Below are 19,157 nucleotides of genomic sequence, written 5' to 3' on the forward strand. Positions count from 1 at the left end.
ATGGGATAGCAGCTGTTCTCAGCTTCATGCAGAAAGCAGAGATTTAAATTAAAAAGAGTAGATAAAACCAAATGGTTAAGCTAGTAAATATTATTAGTCATAACTAAACCAGTAGTTGCACTTCAAAGAAACCATCTATGGTTTCTCTCTGTTCCTAGAGTCATCTACTAAAACAGCAACATGAACCATTAGAAGCATCGTGCAAAGTCTTTTCTCATGGCATTTCTTCTTAAAAAACAGCCAACCAAAAAACCCACATCCAAACCACAAAAGCTGCCAAAATTAAAAAACTGGTTTTATCCACATATGGATGACAGAGTTTCAGTAGAGGGAGAGGTCAATGGAAAGCCAATCTATCAATATCCTGCCACTCTAAAGAAAAAGAAATCCATTTCCAAACTGTAAAGAAAAGCTATTACTGGAAAATATCAAATTACACATTTCAAAATCATTCCACACTTGAATGGCAATCTTGAAATGCATTTCTTTTACTCATCACATTACTGAAAATTTATGCTTATGGGAACATCTCAATATATTTTTGCATTTAAAGCTTTAGCAATTTTTAAATTTTGCTAAAAGTAGCATCTGACATACCAAGAAAATGAGAAATTTACTAGTTATTACAGCAGTTCACCATTCCTGAGTCCATTCTTAAGCAGCTGTGAGTAAGGGATGCTCAGAGCTCAGCTGGGACCTTCTCAACCATCTCACCAGCAGGTGGCAAACGGACCAGAGCAGCCTGGAACTGCCCCAGCTGTCAGAACAATTCCATAAAAGACACAAAGGCAAAAATACCCTCTGAATCTAGAGGGCTGCCAAAGATGGTTAGAACTTTTGAATTATGGAGAAAGAGAGCTAGAACTGCATATCCTTCTTTTTCCAGAAGGTAATGATGGAAACTTGCAAACTTCAGGATGCAAAGGCATCTAATTAAGTGCTTACAAAAATCTTAAAAATGAAGCTTTGACTGCCTCCTATATACTGTTCTATTCTTCTCATAGCCAACAGTTTCCACTGATTTGGAAGTAAGCTACATCTAAACTCTATGGACAGATAAATGGTTTATATGGCAGAAAAATTCAGAAGCTAAATTTGAAATTTTAATTTAATTAGTTTTACAATTCTGATTCTATTTTCTTCTCCATTTTAATAAATTATACTTATTTTATGAAAATAAATCTGAAATCTAGAATAATCCTGAACTTCTTGCTGAACACTCCAGCAAATTTTAACATGTTGGAATCTCTCTCCATGCAAGTCTACCTTCTGACACTGCAAATGTATTGGCTGAACATTTCTGCTAAAATGATTGGTAATATTACAGTTAGCAGTGCCACCATATTAGAGCATATACATAGTATTAGATTGCTATGTCAATAGCTGAAGTTTCTACTACAATTTCTGCCACAGCTACTATTTGAAATTCAGAACTTAAGAAGACCACATTTAATCGGTTTTCAAGTCTCACTGAAGGTTATGTGTACAACTGTTAATACCTACAAACATTCTTTCAAGTGCTGTATCAGAGCCTGAAGTTGAACTTTGTGGCGGTCTGCTATGGCAAAATTTTGATTAAATGGGGAGCTAAAAAAGGTAACAAATTTACAAGAACTAAACAAGGGAGTTGTACCTCAAAATACTGCCTGACCTCCCAAACACCCCTCAAAAAACACCATGCCAGCAACATAAAAAAAACTTACTTGTAATTTACAGCAAGTTTAAAAAAAGATGGAGGAAAGTTACAGCTGGGTGAAATTTATCCAGATTCAGAAACAAAAAGCTGTCAGCAAACAGTGACAAATAACAGCTAGCATGAGCTCCTCACCTGTTAGCACTAAGGGGATAGGCAGCTGAAGCAGTTAATTACTACCCATTATATCCCATCAGAGGGTAGCTGCTCAACAATTGCTGGTGAGGGGGCTCCTGCCCCAACATCCCACACCCAGTAACACACATAAAGCATGGATTGAGAGAGTGGGGAAAACTAGAAATTACAACACCTACTTTTGAAGAATACACAGAACTTCTCCTAAGCAGTTTCCAAAAGAATATATAATAACAATGTATGTGTAACTGCATGACAGTGAAAATTAATCCAGAAGAGTAAAATCCAAAATCTTTAGAGTAAGTGTATGCAATTTATTTTACTTAAGAAGTATTCAGTTTTTTCAAGTAGTTTTTTTTAGCTTGTTATCAGCCATAATGAAGTTTCTCTACAACGCCAGTTTCTTCATAAAAGTATTGTACACATCTTTAAGGTTATGTTATTTTTCTTTATGTTGTACAAAGAGGCCTGAAATAAAACAAAGTTGTAACCCTCCAACTACCTGATTTGTCACCCCTAGTTTTGCCAATGTTTTTAACTGCAATGCACACTTAAAAAGTAAATATTCTACAATGAAATAAACTTACCCTGTTACCACAGAATATTCATCCAGCCATACTGAGAGTGACTGAAAAGAAGTTCTGTAATAAAAATTACGTCCCACCAACCAGTGGCTACACATCACCTACTACCAAGATTAACACTGACATTCCTGGTCACCTGCTAGACTAAGCACCACTGGTGCTTACGAACCATTTATGCTACCATTAGAATTTTCTTCTGACTCTTTCAACAGAGATGTGAGCAAGGAGAGGTTTCAAAGTGTCTGATTAACAATTCTTATCTTTCCCATGTTTTGGAAAGCTCACAGTTAAGATTCTCTAGAAAGTCTCACCAGTTAGTAGGACTGCTTGCTCTAGTCCAGTTAAATCCAGCTTGCTAGATCTGCTACCTCTAATAACTAGACTGTTTAGTAAGAGCTAACAACTTAACTGCCTAGTTGTTAGGTCACTCATCCAGAGCAATTTGTGAAGAGCAGAGTGACAAATACTGTTTTTCACCATGGTGGACCACAGAGCCTGAAAGCTGGTCCATGCCAAAAGGGTGTAAATAAGAGTTATGCTGGTTGATTTCAGGTGATCCCCTTCCTGCCTGACCATCCCCACAAGTTGAGAAGCACCAAGTTGTACTTTATTTAGTATGCTGAGCACATTGCTAACTTAAGATCTTTCTTTCTTATTATATCACTACTGTAGTTGCAAAGCAAACCTATGTATCCTTATAAAGATACACAAATAAAAGAAAATTAACCTCAACAACTTCAGGGCAATTTTTTCCATCATGGACAGCCATTTCTCAAGGACACCAAAAACCATTTTTGTCCTCCAAACTTGCTACTGGTAGCTTTAAAGGCATTTGTACACTTTTTAACCTTACTTCCAGAATTATCTTATTACAATGTGTTAAAAATGAAGAAATAAATTAGTTCCATTTTCTTCAACACCGTGTATGCTCAAATTAGATATCAGTATCACCAATGATTACTAGCATTTTCAAAAGTAGTGCTTATGTAGAAATACTGCTATGAATGTACTTTGATTGCATCCAATTGCTCTGCCAGCTCCTCTCATGCAGTGGATTACCTCACCTATTTATTTATAGCAACCCAGACTCACTGTTTTATCAAACACCTGACTGGGCACGGCACGCATTTTATCATTTCCATTTTGTACCATTTGATCTAACCACTCACCTTTGTGGTAGCTATACTATTTACAAAGCTGATCTGCTGGAACCCTTTCTCACTCAGAGTGAGGCACACATCCCATCGTTCATTCACGACTTCGTGGATGACTTTGAGCGCGACTCCGGTTTCATCCAGCTTGTCCTTCACGTAAAGATCTACGTAGCTCCGAAATCCATTTACCTACAAGTAACAGGTCACAGTCACTACCCTCTGCAGCAAATACTCAGGACACTCAAGATATATCAAGTGATGATGTTCTTACAGGTAGTTTCTTCCCATTCAACATGACTTTGACTCCTTTGCACGACCCAGCCAAATCATACGCTCGTCTTGTCATCAGGGCTACAATATCCTTATCAAGTTTTTCCATTTTAAATTTAGACAGATCTGGCTGGAATGTAATGCATGTGTAGTCATCACCTTCAAAATGCTTAATCTTGGGTTCAGAGGTCTTCATCATGTTGTTCATCCAAGTCTTTGGAAACAAAACATTTTAGATGTTAGTTTACAAGATATTATCCTCCTCCTTTAGTCCCTTTTCTAGCTATGCTGAGATTGCAACAGTTACACAAGAAAAAGCTCACAAACTTCCCTTAGAAATTTCCTCTGGTAAAACACTACACAAAGTTAATTGCTTTACAGAGGTAAGCACAAGCATAGGTGACAGCATATTTGTGGTTTCTGGAAACATGCAGGTATTATTACACTGATGGACATGATTCTAATGCAAATGGAGCCTCCCACAGAACTTACAAAATTAGATACAAGTGAGCTGGGATTACAGTCCTTGTTACCCATCCATTTAACACTTTCAATCTACTACACACCTCCACAGGAAGGTTTTTTAGCCCCTGTGCAGAGACTCAGTCGTCTCCAAGACAGCATCTTGGTGGCTGTGCAGTGTGCCAAAAAAAAACCCCAAAAACCCATGGTGTTCAGATTTGACTCTGGAATCTTGTATCGTTCCCTATTTAAGAACATGGGCACATCTGCATGATCAAGCAGAACATCTGCTCACAGCATATATCAAAGTTCAGTTCTAATAAATTTTCACAGATTTTGAAAATACTGCAAACATAGCAATGCTTTAAGCCATAAAGCATTTAGTCATTTTCAAAAAGTACACTTGAACCAATATTAATTTGCCCTCTGGCAGTCAGCATAAAATATTACATTTTTAAGAGACAGGCATAACAGATTAAGTGTATTATTTATGTATTGATATGACAGCATGACCAGAAATTAATTAATTGTCTAGAAATTAAGAGAAGCAAGCCCCCAGCTGGGAAAGACTGTAAAGCCAAGGAACTTTGGTATCTAATACTCTGCCAAAGTACTTTAAACTTTTAGAAAGGTGGCTGAAAGCTATATACAGTAGACCTGACCACATTCTTGGTCTGTATGCTAACAATGAGCAATGGGTTCAGGTGGGGGGTTTGCACTGAAGTCCATGTGGGACTAGTTAAATTCATGACATAAAAACTGAAAAATCTGTTTCTTAACACCATACAAAATTACACAGATAATTGTTTCCATGTTTGCATAGCTAAGTAGAAAGATGTTTTTGACAAATTATACAACAGCAATTCCAAAATGTTTCAACTGACTATATTCCTTTTCACAGGTACATGAATACACTTTAGTTTTAACAGAAATTGGGGAGGTTTTAGTCACCAAACAGTCCAAAGAAAGTATTATTTTACCCAAAAAGCCTAACATATAGAAATACCAATTTTTACCAACTGAACTAACCTAGCCTGCAAATTCTATACTTCCCTTTGAATAAGAAATTACCCATTTTGTTAAACATTCCTGAAATATATGTGTTCAATTTTAGGCCTGTAACTACAGGAAAAAAAAAAAAGGACAGAAGCTTTGAACATTTCTATACCTGCTTAAAGCTGTGCTTGTACTCCTTGCAAGCAGTTTCAACTGTAAACTTTGTACTAAATATGTTACAAAGTTTTGCACCATAGCCATTGCGTCCACCTGAAAAAAACAACATATAGTAAACCAGGGTCAGTTTAAATTTAGGATAATAAACCATATCCTAATTTATCAAATTTATTTTCCCCTGCATTTTAGGAGCAGAAGTGTTTAAATACTCATATACATTACAATTAAAAGTATGTTGATTGTTTCTCAACAATGAGTACTGACATTAGAGATGTAAATGTAAAGTTCTCTGTAAATACTGGTATTAAAAAAAGAAAAAGTAAGATCTTAAGTCTTAAGTAAGATCTTAAGTCCTTAAGTCTTTTTACTCTAATAAAGAGCTAAAGTAATTGGTGACTGAGTAATCACCTGCTATGAAACAGAAAATAAAGACAAAAATTAAGAAGGGGAAGCATACTGAAGAGTCACACAATGGCTTAACTGAATACAACAAAGCACATTAAATAGCCTTGCCTGTAACTTTTTTCTCATCATCATCATAGTTGCTGGATGTTAGTAGCTGCCCAAAGATTAAAGCAGGTACATATACTTTTTCTACTTTGTGTTCCACAACTGGTATCCCTTTTCCATTATTCCATATGCTGATAATGTTTGATTCCCTAGAAAATAGTGAAGACATTAAGCAAATGAATGCAATCTTGAAAACTGACTTCTGCATACCTGTTTAAGGACAGTAAATAAAATAACTACATAAAAATATAGCAAAAGACCATATTCTTACCACATTTACTTAGAGCTCTAACAATTTTAATTACAAAAAGCTCCACTTATTTTTGCTTATTAGATGTCTTGGAAGAAGGAGCTTAATTGTCCATGCATGACAGTATTTCATACAACAATAATAACCCAAAAAAACTGTTTGAAGAGCTTTCACTGTCAACATGAACTGCAACAGGAGCCTGACACTTAGTGACAAAATTAAACTCAAGATAGAGATGTAGCTTTTAAGATTTCATTGAAGTCCATCCAGACAAGTTATCATCTGTTTAAAAGTGTTATTTCTGAGCTATGATAAATATTGTGACTTATTTTATGCATCAGTGCCAAAATCCATCAATATCTGGCATCATTAATATTTCTAGCTCTTACACAGGATTTTCATTTTTGAGTATTAGAGAGCTTAAAATCAGGACAGGTCAGGCAAATTTACACATCTATAATTTCCCTCCCGCTCCATGATGGAAGAAGAAAAATCGCTTCTCAGCATATTTATCCTAAAGGTTAGGTCTGAAAACTAGCTACTAAATAATTTATTATTCAGTTAAATGTCACTGAAAAAGTACTACCAAAGGAACCCAATTAGCATCTATTTAAATACAGTACTTCTCACCTAAAATTATCTCTTCAAGTATTCAGTTTCAAAAAACATGGTAATGAAGTGTTTGCAATATGAAGTTTCAGTGTGATATAGATGACTAATGCAAACAGTCAAATCCTAATGCTAAGGGAGTTAACACAGAAGTTCAAGAGGGACAAAACTGTGTTACAAAACCTCAAAGCTGGTATTTAAGATTTGTAAAGAACCTGGCTGGCTATAGTTATGCACTGCCAATTTAAATTTATCATAAATTTTATGAACTTCTAGTTTTAAGTTTCATTCAAACCTTAACAAATGGTTAAGGAAAGCAATTATTATAAATTCAGAATGGTAGCATTTACTGTTAACCACTTTTAATTCACCTCTTCGTCTTAAAATATGAAGCTAGTGGAAACAATTCCAAAAATATTCTGTTTTCAAGAAATTCAATTTCATTAGTAAAATCATTTGTACAAATCTGAACTGCAATAGCACTGGCAGGGAAAGCAAATGAAAACATGCTTTTACTTACGGATCAATGGATATTTTAATACAAGTCATATTCTTGTCCCTCTGCTTATTGTCAGCAGCATTTACTATGAAACAAAGGAGCACAAATTAACACTTCATAGGCAATTATTAATCTCTGGGTCTGTAAAACTGATTTTATACATATTCCACCACCAGTTACAACAGTCTAGGTATTTCTTAATCTGGCAGCTCTTTGTATATATTTTGTATCTTAGCACTGGAGTCTATAAATACAACCAAGTGACTACAAGAAGATATTTTTCAACCTTCTTATAATTACTGATTCTATTTCTAGCAGTTAGACAGTCTCAGAAATAAATATAGAAGTGCATTTGTGAGCTCATAACTGTTCTTAACATACTGAGCACTTCACTCTTTTCTTGTTGTTCTTGTTTGGATATTCATTGCAGCAGGTATGTGAAAAACCCTAGAAACCTATATGCATCACCAGACCAGTTTACACATGGAAACCCACCAAAAAAGTCACATTCATTAAGGAGTGTTTTGACTGCAGCAAAAGCTCTCTTTAAAGAGCCTGCAAGACTTGTAACTAACAGTCTACACAGATTAGGATCAAAACATGGATAACTGGAAATTAACACTTATCAGAATTTAGTTAAATTGCACTGCCATGTATATTAAGTACAGGAAGCAGAAATGTGACTGTGGCCACTAAACATGAAAACACATTACAGTCATTTTCAGTTTCTGTCTCATCATCCATGAAGCAGATGAAGGTAAAACCCCAAAACACCACAGTACAATATGTTAACAGCTGACAAGGACCTTAGTATAAGATCAGATATTCCAAAATGCTTTTGCTAATATCATGAAGTTTCATTCAAAAGCATGCATAGCTAAAATGTCCCATTTTCATAATTTTATTACATTGTCACCTAGCTCTCAAACCACACTCTCTGGAGCACTTATCAGCGCTTCATAAAGCAGCAATAAGCTGTGAAGTGCTACAATAACGACAGAATATGATCTTCCTTCTGAATGGGACAATAGGGAAGTGGTCTCCCTAACATGAAAAGCCAAAAAACTTACATCAATGAGGCAGCACTCAAAACAGAAGTGATTAAAGGTTTTCATTCCCATGTTTACCAAATTAAGTAATAAGTTAAAAATAATATTGAAAAAATACTTGGCATTATTTTCCATCTGGTAAAGATGTATTGCTTCAAAGACAGCAATGCTGTAAAGCAATTTTAGAGATGTAGAAAAGTCATGAACCTAATGAAGGTCATAACAAAACTGACCTCAGTAGACCATAATTTAATTTATGAGGTAACCCCACCAATCCTTTAAACAGAATTTCATAAAAGCTCATAAGTCCAAGATTTCATGTCAATTAGATCAGTTCAGAAGACAGCACAGTATTCAGATATTTCACATCTCTACTGCTGATTATTGTGTGCCTGTCACCAACAGAATATCATCAACTAGTAAGTCACAGTAACTCAGAGAATTTTGACAAAATTTTCTAAAATTATTTTTTTGCACCTCAGTTGTAGTGCTTTTTAATGGCAGTATGATACTCATTTATTTTAAAACTGTATGAAGTGTAGAAATGATTCATGAAAACTACCACCACTATCCCTCTGTAGAGGAGGAAGTTTTAACGAGTGATGAAAGGATGATCTAAGTGAACACTCAGACATCTCAGAAGTTGTATTCTTTCAGAGGAATAATCTTCTTTCAAATATCCCTTTAAATTGTAGCCCTAAAAACACTTCACAGATTAAAATCTTGTAACAATATTGATCATAAAGAATGATCTAGTTTGGATATTCAGGAACAAATATTTACATTTTCTCACAAGTTCAGCTGAAAAGTCTTCCCTTTTAACCTGTTCTGTAGTTCTAGAATGCACTAAAATTTTTACGCTCTATAATTTTGCAGGAATCAAGTCTGGGATTTAAACTTAGATACAAGTTGATGTACTTTGAGAGCACTTAGAAAAGCTTGTACTCCACAATGCTAAGGCAGTATTGTTGTTAAAAATACTTACCAAGAATTTCATCAAAGATCTTGTACAAGCCTGGAACAAAGGTAACTTCTCTGCAATTCATTCCTACATCTTCATCATAAACCCACATTAACTACATGGAAACAAAATAAAAGTATTTATTGTCTTGGTAAACCAGTCTATGATTCTCTAAGATCTATTTCCTTCAGGAACTTTCCTCTTACAGTCTGATTACTGCAGCTATACAAGACAAAAGCAGAAGTCTGCAGAAGTTATAGCAGTACCCACAAAGAATTCCATAATGAAAATCCATTATTTTCTGCTTGACGGGGAACTCCCAACAGTACAGACAGTGAAGTTCAAAGCAATTTACAACTTCACAAAAACAACTGAAGAAAGTGCCAGCAGGAGGCTTAAATTCTCTGTTCTCTACCTAAACCAAGAGACCAAAGCATTTTGGCACCTGGTATAAATGCTACTTACAAATATGCATAGATATGTGTGTGCACATAAGCATGTTTCTGAGCACAGATCTATACACACAGAGCTGTCTGTTCACACACATAGGTGAGTGTTTGTGTTTTGACTGGATTTAGTACTTTTTGATCCTATCTTTTCAGATGCACTAAGCACTACATGCCTTAAAGCAAGTCCTATCTCCTTCTTACACATGCATACATAAACAAGACCACAGTTTTCAACCTTCTAATTCAGAAAACTGTGAAACCAGAGATGTGTCTATTTAATAACCATAAGAGACATTTCCTCATTAAAACAATAAAAACCATTAAGACTGTAAATTTAGTGACCCTTACCTGAGTTAAGGGTTCAACTGACCCAATGTAGGTATCTGGACGGAGGAGGATGTGCTCAAGCTGAGTCTTTTTCTGATAAACTCTCTCAACAGACATCTTCTTTGAAGTGTCATTTTTATTAATGCTTTCTGAGTCTTCCTTCTTTGAAGCATTCATCTGATTATCAAATAATGTCTAAAAAACCAAACCAAACCAACAATCAATCTCATTCAATCTGTCACTCTTGAGATATAAACAAAATCTGACAGATTTAAATTACAATCAAAACTTGTCATGCAATTTAAATTTTAAGTTTTCAGATGTATTAAAATAAAGCTATCCTTGCACCAGAGAAAAACCAACAGATTACATGACAGATCCTTAACAAAATGTTGTATATTCAAACTTCAGCAAATTACTAAGCACAATAAACCAAAATAAGGAAACAACAGCACAAAAGGCACCCATTTCTTCAGGTTAAGTATTTATAACATCCATTTTGTGTACAAGCATTTGAATCCAAACCACTGAAAATGTTCCAAATGATAACAGCAATAGTACACTTTTACATTATAGTCAGGACAATTCATTCAGCAGGACTTAAACACTATAATGCCTTTCCTACTGGCTCCTCAATTACTATAATTTACATTTTCTATTGAAGTGATCAAACCTGATACAATCCCAGAATGCTTTATGATGAAAGGAGAGACATTATTTAAAAGAGCATATAGAGGAATGACAAGGGGGAATGGCTTCAAACTGAAAGAGTAGGTTTAGATTACATATTAGGAAGACATTCTTTCCTGTGAGGCTGGTGAGGCACTGGAATAGGTGCCCAGAGAAGCTGTGTATGCCCCATCCCTGGGAATGTTCAAGGCCAGGCTGGATGGAATTTTGAGCAACCTGGTCTAGTGGAAGGTGTCCCTGCCCATGGCAGCGGGTTTGGAACTCAATGATCTTTAAGATCCCTTCTAACCAAGGTCATTCTATGACTATTAAATAAACCAAGAACTATAAGAAGAGAGAATCACATAGGCTAATGTTAGAATTTAAACAGAATTCAAGCCTAATCTGTCTGGATTTTATGAATACTACCTTGAAGAACAGTTTTATGGTAAACTAACCCACTTTGGGATGGGGAGGGAGGTGAGATAAAGAGATATGGTGCACTTTCAGCAATTTATCCTGATAGATACTTCCTTGCCATTGAATGAAAACCACATAATAAAAGGTTAAACTCAGAACAACCAAATAAAGACTAGCCCTCTTCTGAAACAGTAAAAGCATTCAAAGAGACTAGTAATGATGTTTTAGAGTATGCATTCCTATCTATAAATTGGAATTATCTGAATTATCTTAAAAATGCCAGTAAATGTAACTTTAACTCACATGATTTATTTGCCTGGCTTAGGAAGATATAAGAAATTCTGTCTCCACCCACCCAGTACCTGAAATTGCCTCCTTCTCTCAGAGGGGCTTTATCAACTCTGAAGCAGATGTTACATGACCAGTAGAAACCATCACCAGACAAATAACGAGGGCAAAACCCACTTGCCACTCAGGCAAATATTCTCCCTCTCATTTAGCTGTTTCCAGTATGTGTGTATATAAAGTAAATACAGGCTAAACTCCAACCTTCAATTAACCAGTCATCCTGCAAATTTTGTGGCCAAAAGGAAGCGCAATCACTTCTCCCTCGATCTAGCTTTTGTTGCAGCCTCAGATAGCACTGAAAGCAAAGGGCAAGAAAGCACATAAATCCTTAGGAAAAAGGAGCAAAGGATACTGAACTCACACTACCAACTTCAGCGAATCAAAAAGGCCAAACACCAACCTATGCACACAATTTTCCTCATATTAATCTCATTTATCTTCTCCAGCTTCTTGTACTCAGGCTTTGATGCCTCTCCACCTCCCCCCTCCCAGCCCAGCCAGCACAAGAATAGAGCATTTATTTCTATTCATAACATGGGAAATTACCTTTCTCCTCCAGATTCAGAGATCACATTTTTCTAGTTTATTTATGGAAATTCTAGGAAGCACACTTCCAGAACTTTGAGAGAGGCAGATTGTGTGCAACAGTGATGACAACAACCAATTATTTGGCCACAAGTAAACCTGAATATGCCAAATGAGAACAAAATTCTCTATTACCTACTCCTGTATCTGACAGCATCCAGAGGAAAAGGGGAAAAAACCCAGGGAACCTCACAAACCTCACCAGGATTACACACAGCAGAGCTGGAACCACAACATTAGCACTCATGACTATTCTGGAGTCTATCTCATTTTCTGCCACACAGGGAAGTTGCAAAATCACGTGGGTGATTAGAGGGTTTTGGTATACAAGTTAATTTAGCCTTCCAAGTTATTTGGTTGTAAACTGTGATAACCCTGCCACCACCACTCTAAAAATTAGACTGGATCAACTAAGCAAGCAGAAAAGGAACAGAACTTTGCAAATAGACGCATTAAACTGGTACATGGAAGAGGGGGAATAAGAATTGTTACTACAGAAGCATTGCCAAGAGTTGCAACATTTTTTTTTTCCATTGAAGTAGTTCTGTGAATGATGCCCAGGCTTCCAATGAGTTTCACTGTACATGTATATAAATATTTTTTATTTTATTACCATCTTTGACATCATATCTCATAGGAATTACCCTTAGCTCACTTACTGGTCCCACAGCTCTGTTAACACTGTTTTACTATGTTCACTTGTTCTGAAGGGACCAGTGACTAGCAGGAAAATAATGTAGTATTTCTCAGATTAAATAAGTGCTGGAAAAAATGTAAGAAAGGAGATGCAACTGATATAGAATGCAAAAGAATTCCAGGTGGAAAGACCATTAAAGTCTTGTTCAAACAGAACTGCTCCAATTGCTCTCAATTCTTAGGCCATAAGAAGTTTTTACAGTCAGGGAAGTTTGTGATGGGCAGTTACCACATGACAGTTCTTCAGCTGACATGTATATCAGTATTATATTCTCAGGACTGTTCTGAGACAGCTCTCCAAAATGCTTCTGCTTATCCAGTGTGTGAGGACTGGGATCTAACCATGCAACATAACTCAGCAAACACTTTAACACAAAGTGAGAACTTAAACCTTAGCCCAAAAATTTAGGCTACAATTTTCCTACCTCCAATAGCAAAAATGCTATGGGACAAGTAGAGTAAGAGTCAGAAGATTAGCAAAAGTCCATTTGATTGTGACTGAGTAGCTTGAGATTCGGAAAAATTGTTACAGAATAGAATATTGGGAAGGGACATCTACGAGCTATTGCCTTTAATACAATGCTAGGAAATGCATTTCTACTTTCCAGTGAAAGTCTTACTGACAGTTTAGAGGAGTTTATACTGTCCAATTTATCAGTAACAAATGTAGAGTATCTAAACTCTATCTTCTTTTGAGATGATACTTTCAAAATGTTGTCGCATTGATAGACAAGGGACAGCGTGTTGTCACGTTGACAGCTAAACAAACTCTACTGCCCAAAAAGAGCTAGCCCTGCAGAAGCATCCCTTCTTGGGGACACTTGAGGTTTGCTGTAGACCAGCACTAGTAAGGATCCTCTGCTACTGCACTCCCTGGGACACCTATGTCCATTCTTGTCTATAACACACTCATAGGAACATGACAATGTATGATTTAAGAAGGGAGAAAAATACACAGAGGATCAGCATAACATATTTTCTTTCTGCTCCATGATTAAAAAAAAAAAGGAAAAAACTAGTCTTAAAAACTTCAATGAATTTTAATGCTATAGTTTTTATTAAGACATCACAAAGTATGCCAAGCTTAAATGTTCATTTCATTGTCATAGAGGACAGATTTTATTCATGATGTATGATTTTATTCATACAATACTTCAAGAATCATACATATTCTGCATGCAAAAACCCCTGGTTTTTGTGTTATAAACATTCAGAACTTATTTAACACGCTATTCAAACACAAGCATAAAAGCAAAAGCCCAAAAGTATTCAACTCTACAAATGAATGTAATTATGCAGGTATGCAAGGATCAGAAGTCCATAGAACTGCAGTTTCCCAGGCCAAGCATTTTGGGCTGTGCTGTACCCAGAAAACCAATTCTGAATATCTTTATCTCATCTCAAATGGACATTTTTAGAGTTCAAGTGACACTCAGAACTCATTCCAAAGAAGAGAAAATCTTCATCACCAAACACAGGATAGAGATCTAAGGACACAAATATCCTCCACAATCTTCACATTTTGTGTTCCTTGATAAAAAAGCAAAATAAAATTTAAGTGTTTTCAACTTCTGAATTTCTACTACTTAAAATACAAATAAATCCAACAGGAAAGTCCTCCCCCGCCTTTCTTTTTTTGTTTTAAACTGGGCAAGCACTTAACCACAGTGCTCTTTAACTGACAATCTCTGCTGTATATTTTGGAACTGTCTGAAGAATGCCTTTTGTATTCTGTCCTGTATGAAAGATCTTCATATTGTTAAAGCTTCAATAACACTTCTCAAAACAGCATCAGCTGTTGTTTCATGAGAAAACCCCTAAAGAGAATTAACCAAGTGTCACAAAGGGCTTAAGTCTCCTGCTTCACAGTAGGACTGCTTTTTGCTTGTTTGCTTACAGGTTACTCAATGTTCAAGGTCTGCTTTGCAATTTTAATGCTGCCAATTTTTTTTAATTATTTTTTTTATTATTTTTTTAGACACAGCGTATGACTTTCCCAACGCTCTTGTGACATTCAAGACTTTACAAATTCTTATTAATCTTGTGGACTTTCTAACCCTCCAGATTGATGACAAATACACACATCTGGATAAGTCAGTAAGACAACATGCTTAAGCAGTTTGGAAAGCTACAACCTATTGCACTGTTCATCCTCTTTCAAAGACATGCAGTCAAACTTTATAGAGTGACCTCCGATGGTGCCAGCTCCCTACATTGCTCTAAAACACAGCATAGTGACAACTGGATAGAAAAACCCCAATTCTCAGGTGACAGCAATTGCTGCACAGGTTACACATCACCACTGTTGTGCATGCTGTCACAACCAGGTCTTATTGTGGCAACTGCCACAATATCATCAACCCAGGATGACTGAAATGTCTGCAGAGCTTCCCTTTTGAAGGTTTTTGCCATGAATTTATCTAGTACTATGTGAAAGCTGCATCCTTTCCTTTGGTGATCTCCACAGCCAGAACCCAAGTAGCTGCTGATAGAGGACAGTTTGGCAACAAGGCTTTTACTGTCTACCTTCAACCCATGAACTCACATATCCTGCTTTGGCATCTTCTTTCTTCACATTTTGCCTTTTTTTTTTTTCATGTTGTGTTCTCACCCATTGACATTTTTGTGTTTAACAAGGCATGTATGAAATCCATATTAAGTTAGAGATTTTTTATTGCCTTTTTGTAATTAGAACCAGGTCATGTCATCTTTCTCTGCATTTTGAGCCACCACGCTGAGTTTGGCTCCTTATGTTGCAAACAGCTGTATTTAATACAGCTAAATCTTAATACACACTTGATCTAGAGAGTTTGGCAGCACCAGAGAAAAGCTATTCCTATCTAAAGACACAATAACATATAAAGCTACAACAAAGAAGGCAGGTTTCATCATCAGTTTCAATCTTCACATAGCTGGAATATACATCCTTGCTTTGACTCCTTACTTTAAGTGGAGACTTCACTCTTACTTAAGTAGACTAATTCCACACCACAGAAAGCTGAAAAACCTGAAAAATGTTAATATTAATGTCTCTCCCCATTTACACAAACTTAATTTTGTATTGCTCACTGTCACAGTCTCCTCCATTGCAAAATATCTCCATACAACAACACTAACAAACCATTTTTCTTTAGTCTGCCCATTCCTTCTTATCCCTATTAGATGGCAAGAAAAGGGCTCATTTCCTACATTGGCAGACAACATAAATGAGACTAGAAGAGAATATGTAGGTGAACAAGAAGTTTCCTTCCCTTTGGCTTTGTCTTTTCTGCCTTAAACTCATAAAACTACCCCATATAATGAATACTCCGATACATACTCCTCAAAAAGGCAAATGCAGCCCTGAGACATAACAATTTAGAAAAGTACATGCCACGTGTCCTACATTTCCTTAAATAAAGTGTAGGATAAGCACATTTAGTGGGACAAGACAGTAAATTTTGAGTGTAATTAAGCTGTAAAACCTTGGGAGGTTAATTAAGTAATGAAATCCACAGATTACAGTTCAAAACAAAACTACCTCTTCTGAGGGAGATATGCTGTATCTACAAAAAAGAAAACGTGTATAGGTGCCTTATGGTAATTACTAGGGAATTCTATAGATAACATGCTCTTGACTGTAGTGTGTCATATTGGATCATAATGGCCTCTTCTAGCCCTAGAAAAATTGACAAGGAATACAATTTTACCTAAACATGTTGCAATCTTCCCAAAGAAAACTCTGGCTGAGAATACCTCCCACCATGCAAACAAAACTGGAGGGAGATTCAAAACAAACCACTCTCCTGCTGTGTTTAACAAATGGCTGGGCTCTCCTGCCAAGATGAAAACACACAAAAGTAACAGTTCCCTTTTACCACAGTAAACTTCCATAGACTGTTGCATACCATCAGTGACATGAACTAAATCTCTCTAACACATCCTTCTCAAAGTTGATAATTTCCAGAGAATTCACCCAGAACTAGTCTCATCAGTGAGACTAATCCACCTGTTCATTTTAAATTCCTGATTTTTATTTTTTTTTTTTAATTCCCTGATTCTGACCCTTCACTCCGGACTCTGACAACATCACATTACATGGAATTTAGTGATGATGATCCAGTTATGGAATAGCTTCAGAATGGCCAGATCTCCCTGTCAGAAAAAACCAAAACTATTAATTGCTGCCAAAAGGGCAAAATTCCTTCTTTCTTCCCTCCTCTGTTCCTTACAGTGAAATCAAACCCACCTCCCAACAATCTGGTTCAGGGAGCAAACAGAGCTTCTCCCCATTCTTCATCAACCAGAAGCAACCAGCTGTCCACTAGCTCACTTTTCTGAACAAGCTTGCTAGAGAATCAGACAAGTTAGTGGTGCAAGGAAAAAAGGAGAAACATACAGCTAGGAGGATATGATAAAAAAAATCCCCACACTTTTCAACAGGTATTGCTAGATTGCTTAGCTGCACGATGGAATGACACCCTTGGAATTACAGAGCTTCATCTTCCTAGTAAATACCTAAACACCATAAAAGTAGCATCATTTTTATTTTAGGATTATTAATACACAACGTAGAGGCACACAAGATTTAAATGAAAATTTAGGGATTTTCTTTCTCTATTCTTTTTGAAGAATAACACCTTTGTGCAAATATGTATGCTCACTGTAATTACTTCTGACCAGAAAATTATGTATATTGTTTTAAATGTGAATTCATTTTCAGTCATATTAAGTTAGTACTGCAACAGTCATGCTTTATTTCACACAGCCTTCTACACAACCTGCAATACATTCAGATTCTATATTCTTTAAAAGCAGGTGTCTAATATCTGCCCTTGCATGATGACAATTAAATTGAATTTTATTGCTAGATTTTTCTGTTGGCCTGAAATTTTTTAGTTGTCTATCCACTGACAAGTTCTATTCCAATAATAAACATTTTACTGCTCACATGGTATCAAAAAGTACATCATGGATGATCAGGAAACAAATTAATCTTCTAAGAACCTCTTATTTCCAGCTAAAATTCAGAGACAAGCAAAAAACCACTCTAACACAAAAAGGAATTTATTAATATTATACTTTAAGACCTTATGACTGTTTTTTACAGATTCTGGTACCAGTGGTCTTTGGAACCACTGGCTGAAGCTGTTTGATGACAGAATCCCCAAATCTGTTTGGTCCACTGTTTCACCAGCCAGCTCACACACAAGCCCTCCACTAGTCAAGAAATCAAAAAGTTTGAGGTTCTGACATCTGAACTTCAGGTTATTAGTATCTGGCTGCACCTCTTTATAACTCTGTGTTTCCCACATCCTTGACCTTTTCCTAAGGCTTTACTGCACGACTAGTTTGAGCACTGTGAAAGTATTCCAGAATCACAGTTCATTTCCATTTCCCAATTGCAAGGATTATTTGCCACATCCTCACAGATTTTTGTTTCTGAAAAACAAAATCTTTGAAACCCATACAGGCTGTATGTCAAGTATCACATCAGCACTGTGATATTTTCTTTCAGATGCTCTGGGTCCTATGGCCAGCTTGAACCCATATCATACTGCACAGTATTTTTTTCCCTGCTGACCAATCTTCATTATTAACAAACAAACTTTAGAAAAAACTTTGGGCAGGACTAAGGCAACATTCAAGATGGTTCACGGTGCAAGACAGCACCTGGAGAGAGCAAATCCAACAGGGCAGTTTCTGAGCTCATGTTAACTGGCATACATAAAGATTTCATTCTGCAGAGCACCCCAAACCCAGATTTTCTGGTCAGGCTCTGGACTACCACTCACACCAAATCAGTAATAGAGGAGAGCCCAAAAGTCATTCAGAGGTTACTGATCCAGCTGCACTCTTCAGTGGGAAGCAATCCTCCGCTGAACAAGAAAAGCAAATTCTTAGACTCTCACAAATGTAACAGCTATCAGTATATTAGAATTTGTTTATAATAACACACCTTTATGTTATTTGCCTGTCTACTTTGCATTGAAATACTAAAACACCTTGACTGTGATACATGGGTTTTTCACACTTTTAATACACATGGTGCCCTAAAAAGGAGTGCAATATGATCAGTAGAAACTATTAGAAGTCTCCTCCCTGGAACCTTCCACAGAAAAGCAACAGCAACATATTTACTTAACACAAGGCACCACATAAATTAAAATTAATGAGCTTTTTTTCTTTTAAAAAAACTGTCCCAAACACTGAACATTCATACCCCATACAACATTTGGCCCACACTAAAAACTACTTTTTTTATAATTAGAAGCACCTATTATAAGACAGCCACATTTTCTGGTATTCTCTAGTTTTAAAATCTTTTTTTTTTC

General features: G+C 36.2%; 1 protein-coding gene across 4 annotated transcripts in view; it reads right to left on the reverse strand.

Moving 5' to 3' along the window:
- The window catches only part of TOP2B (DNA topoisomerase II beta), a 61,792-nt gene that overhangs the window by 33,498 nt on the left and 9,137 nt on the right, over nucleotides 1–19,157 (reverse strand). For all 4 annotated transcript variants that reach the window (XM_030943207.1, XM_030943209.1, XM_030943208.1 and 1 more), the window contains exons 2-8: nucleotides 10,147–10,320; nucleotides 9,374–9,464; nucleotides 7,361–7,424; nucleotides 5,985–6,130; nucleotides 5,467–5,564; nucleotides 3,838–4,050; nucleotides 3,582–3,755 (exon numbers count right to left, since the gene is read on the reverse strand). In XM_030943207.1, coding sequence (XP_030799067.1) covers nucleotides 3,582–3,755; nucleotides 3,838–4,050; nucleotides 5,467–5,564; nucleotides 5,985–6,130; nucleotides 7,361–7,424; nucleotides 9,374–9,464; nucleotides 10,147–10,320 — 960 coding nt within the window. The remainder of the gene's footprint in view (nucleotides 1–3,581; nucleotides 3,756–3,837; nucleotides 4,051–5,466; nucleotides 5,565–5,984; nucleotides 6,131–7,360; nucleotides 7,425–9,373; nucleotides 9,465–10,146; nucleotides 10,321–19,157) is intronic.

Source organism: Camarhynchus parvulus, chromosome 2, assembly GCF_901933205.1.
Source record: "Camarhynchus parvulus chromosome 2, STF_HiC, whole genome shotgun sequence".
Taxonomy (NCBI): Eukaryota; Metazoa; Chordata; class Aves; order Passeriformes; family Thraupidae; genus Camarhynchus; species Camarhynchus parvulus.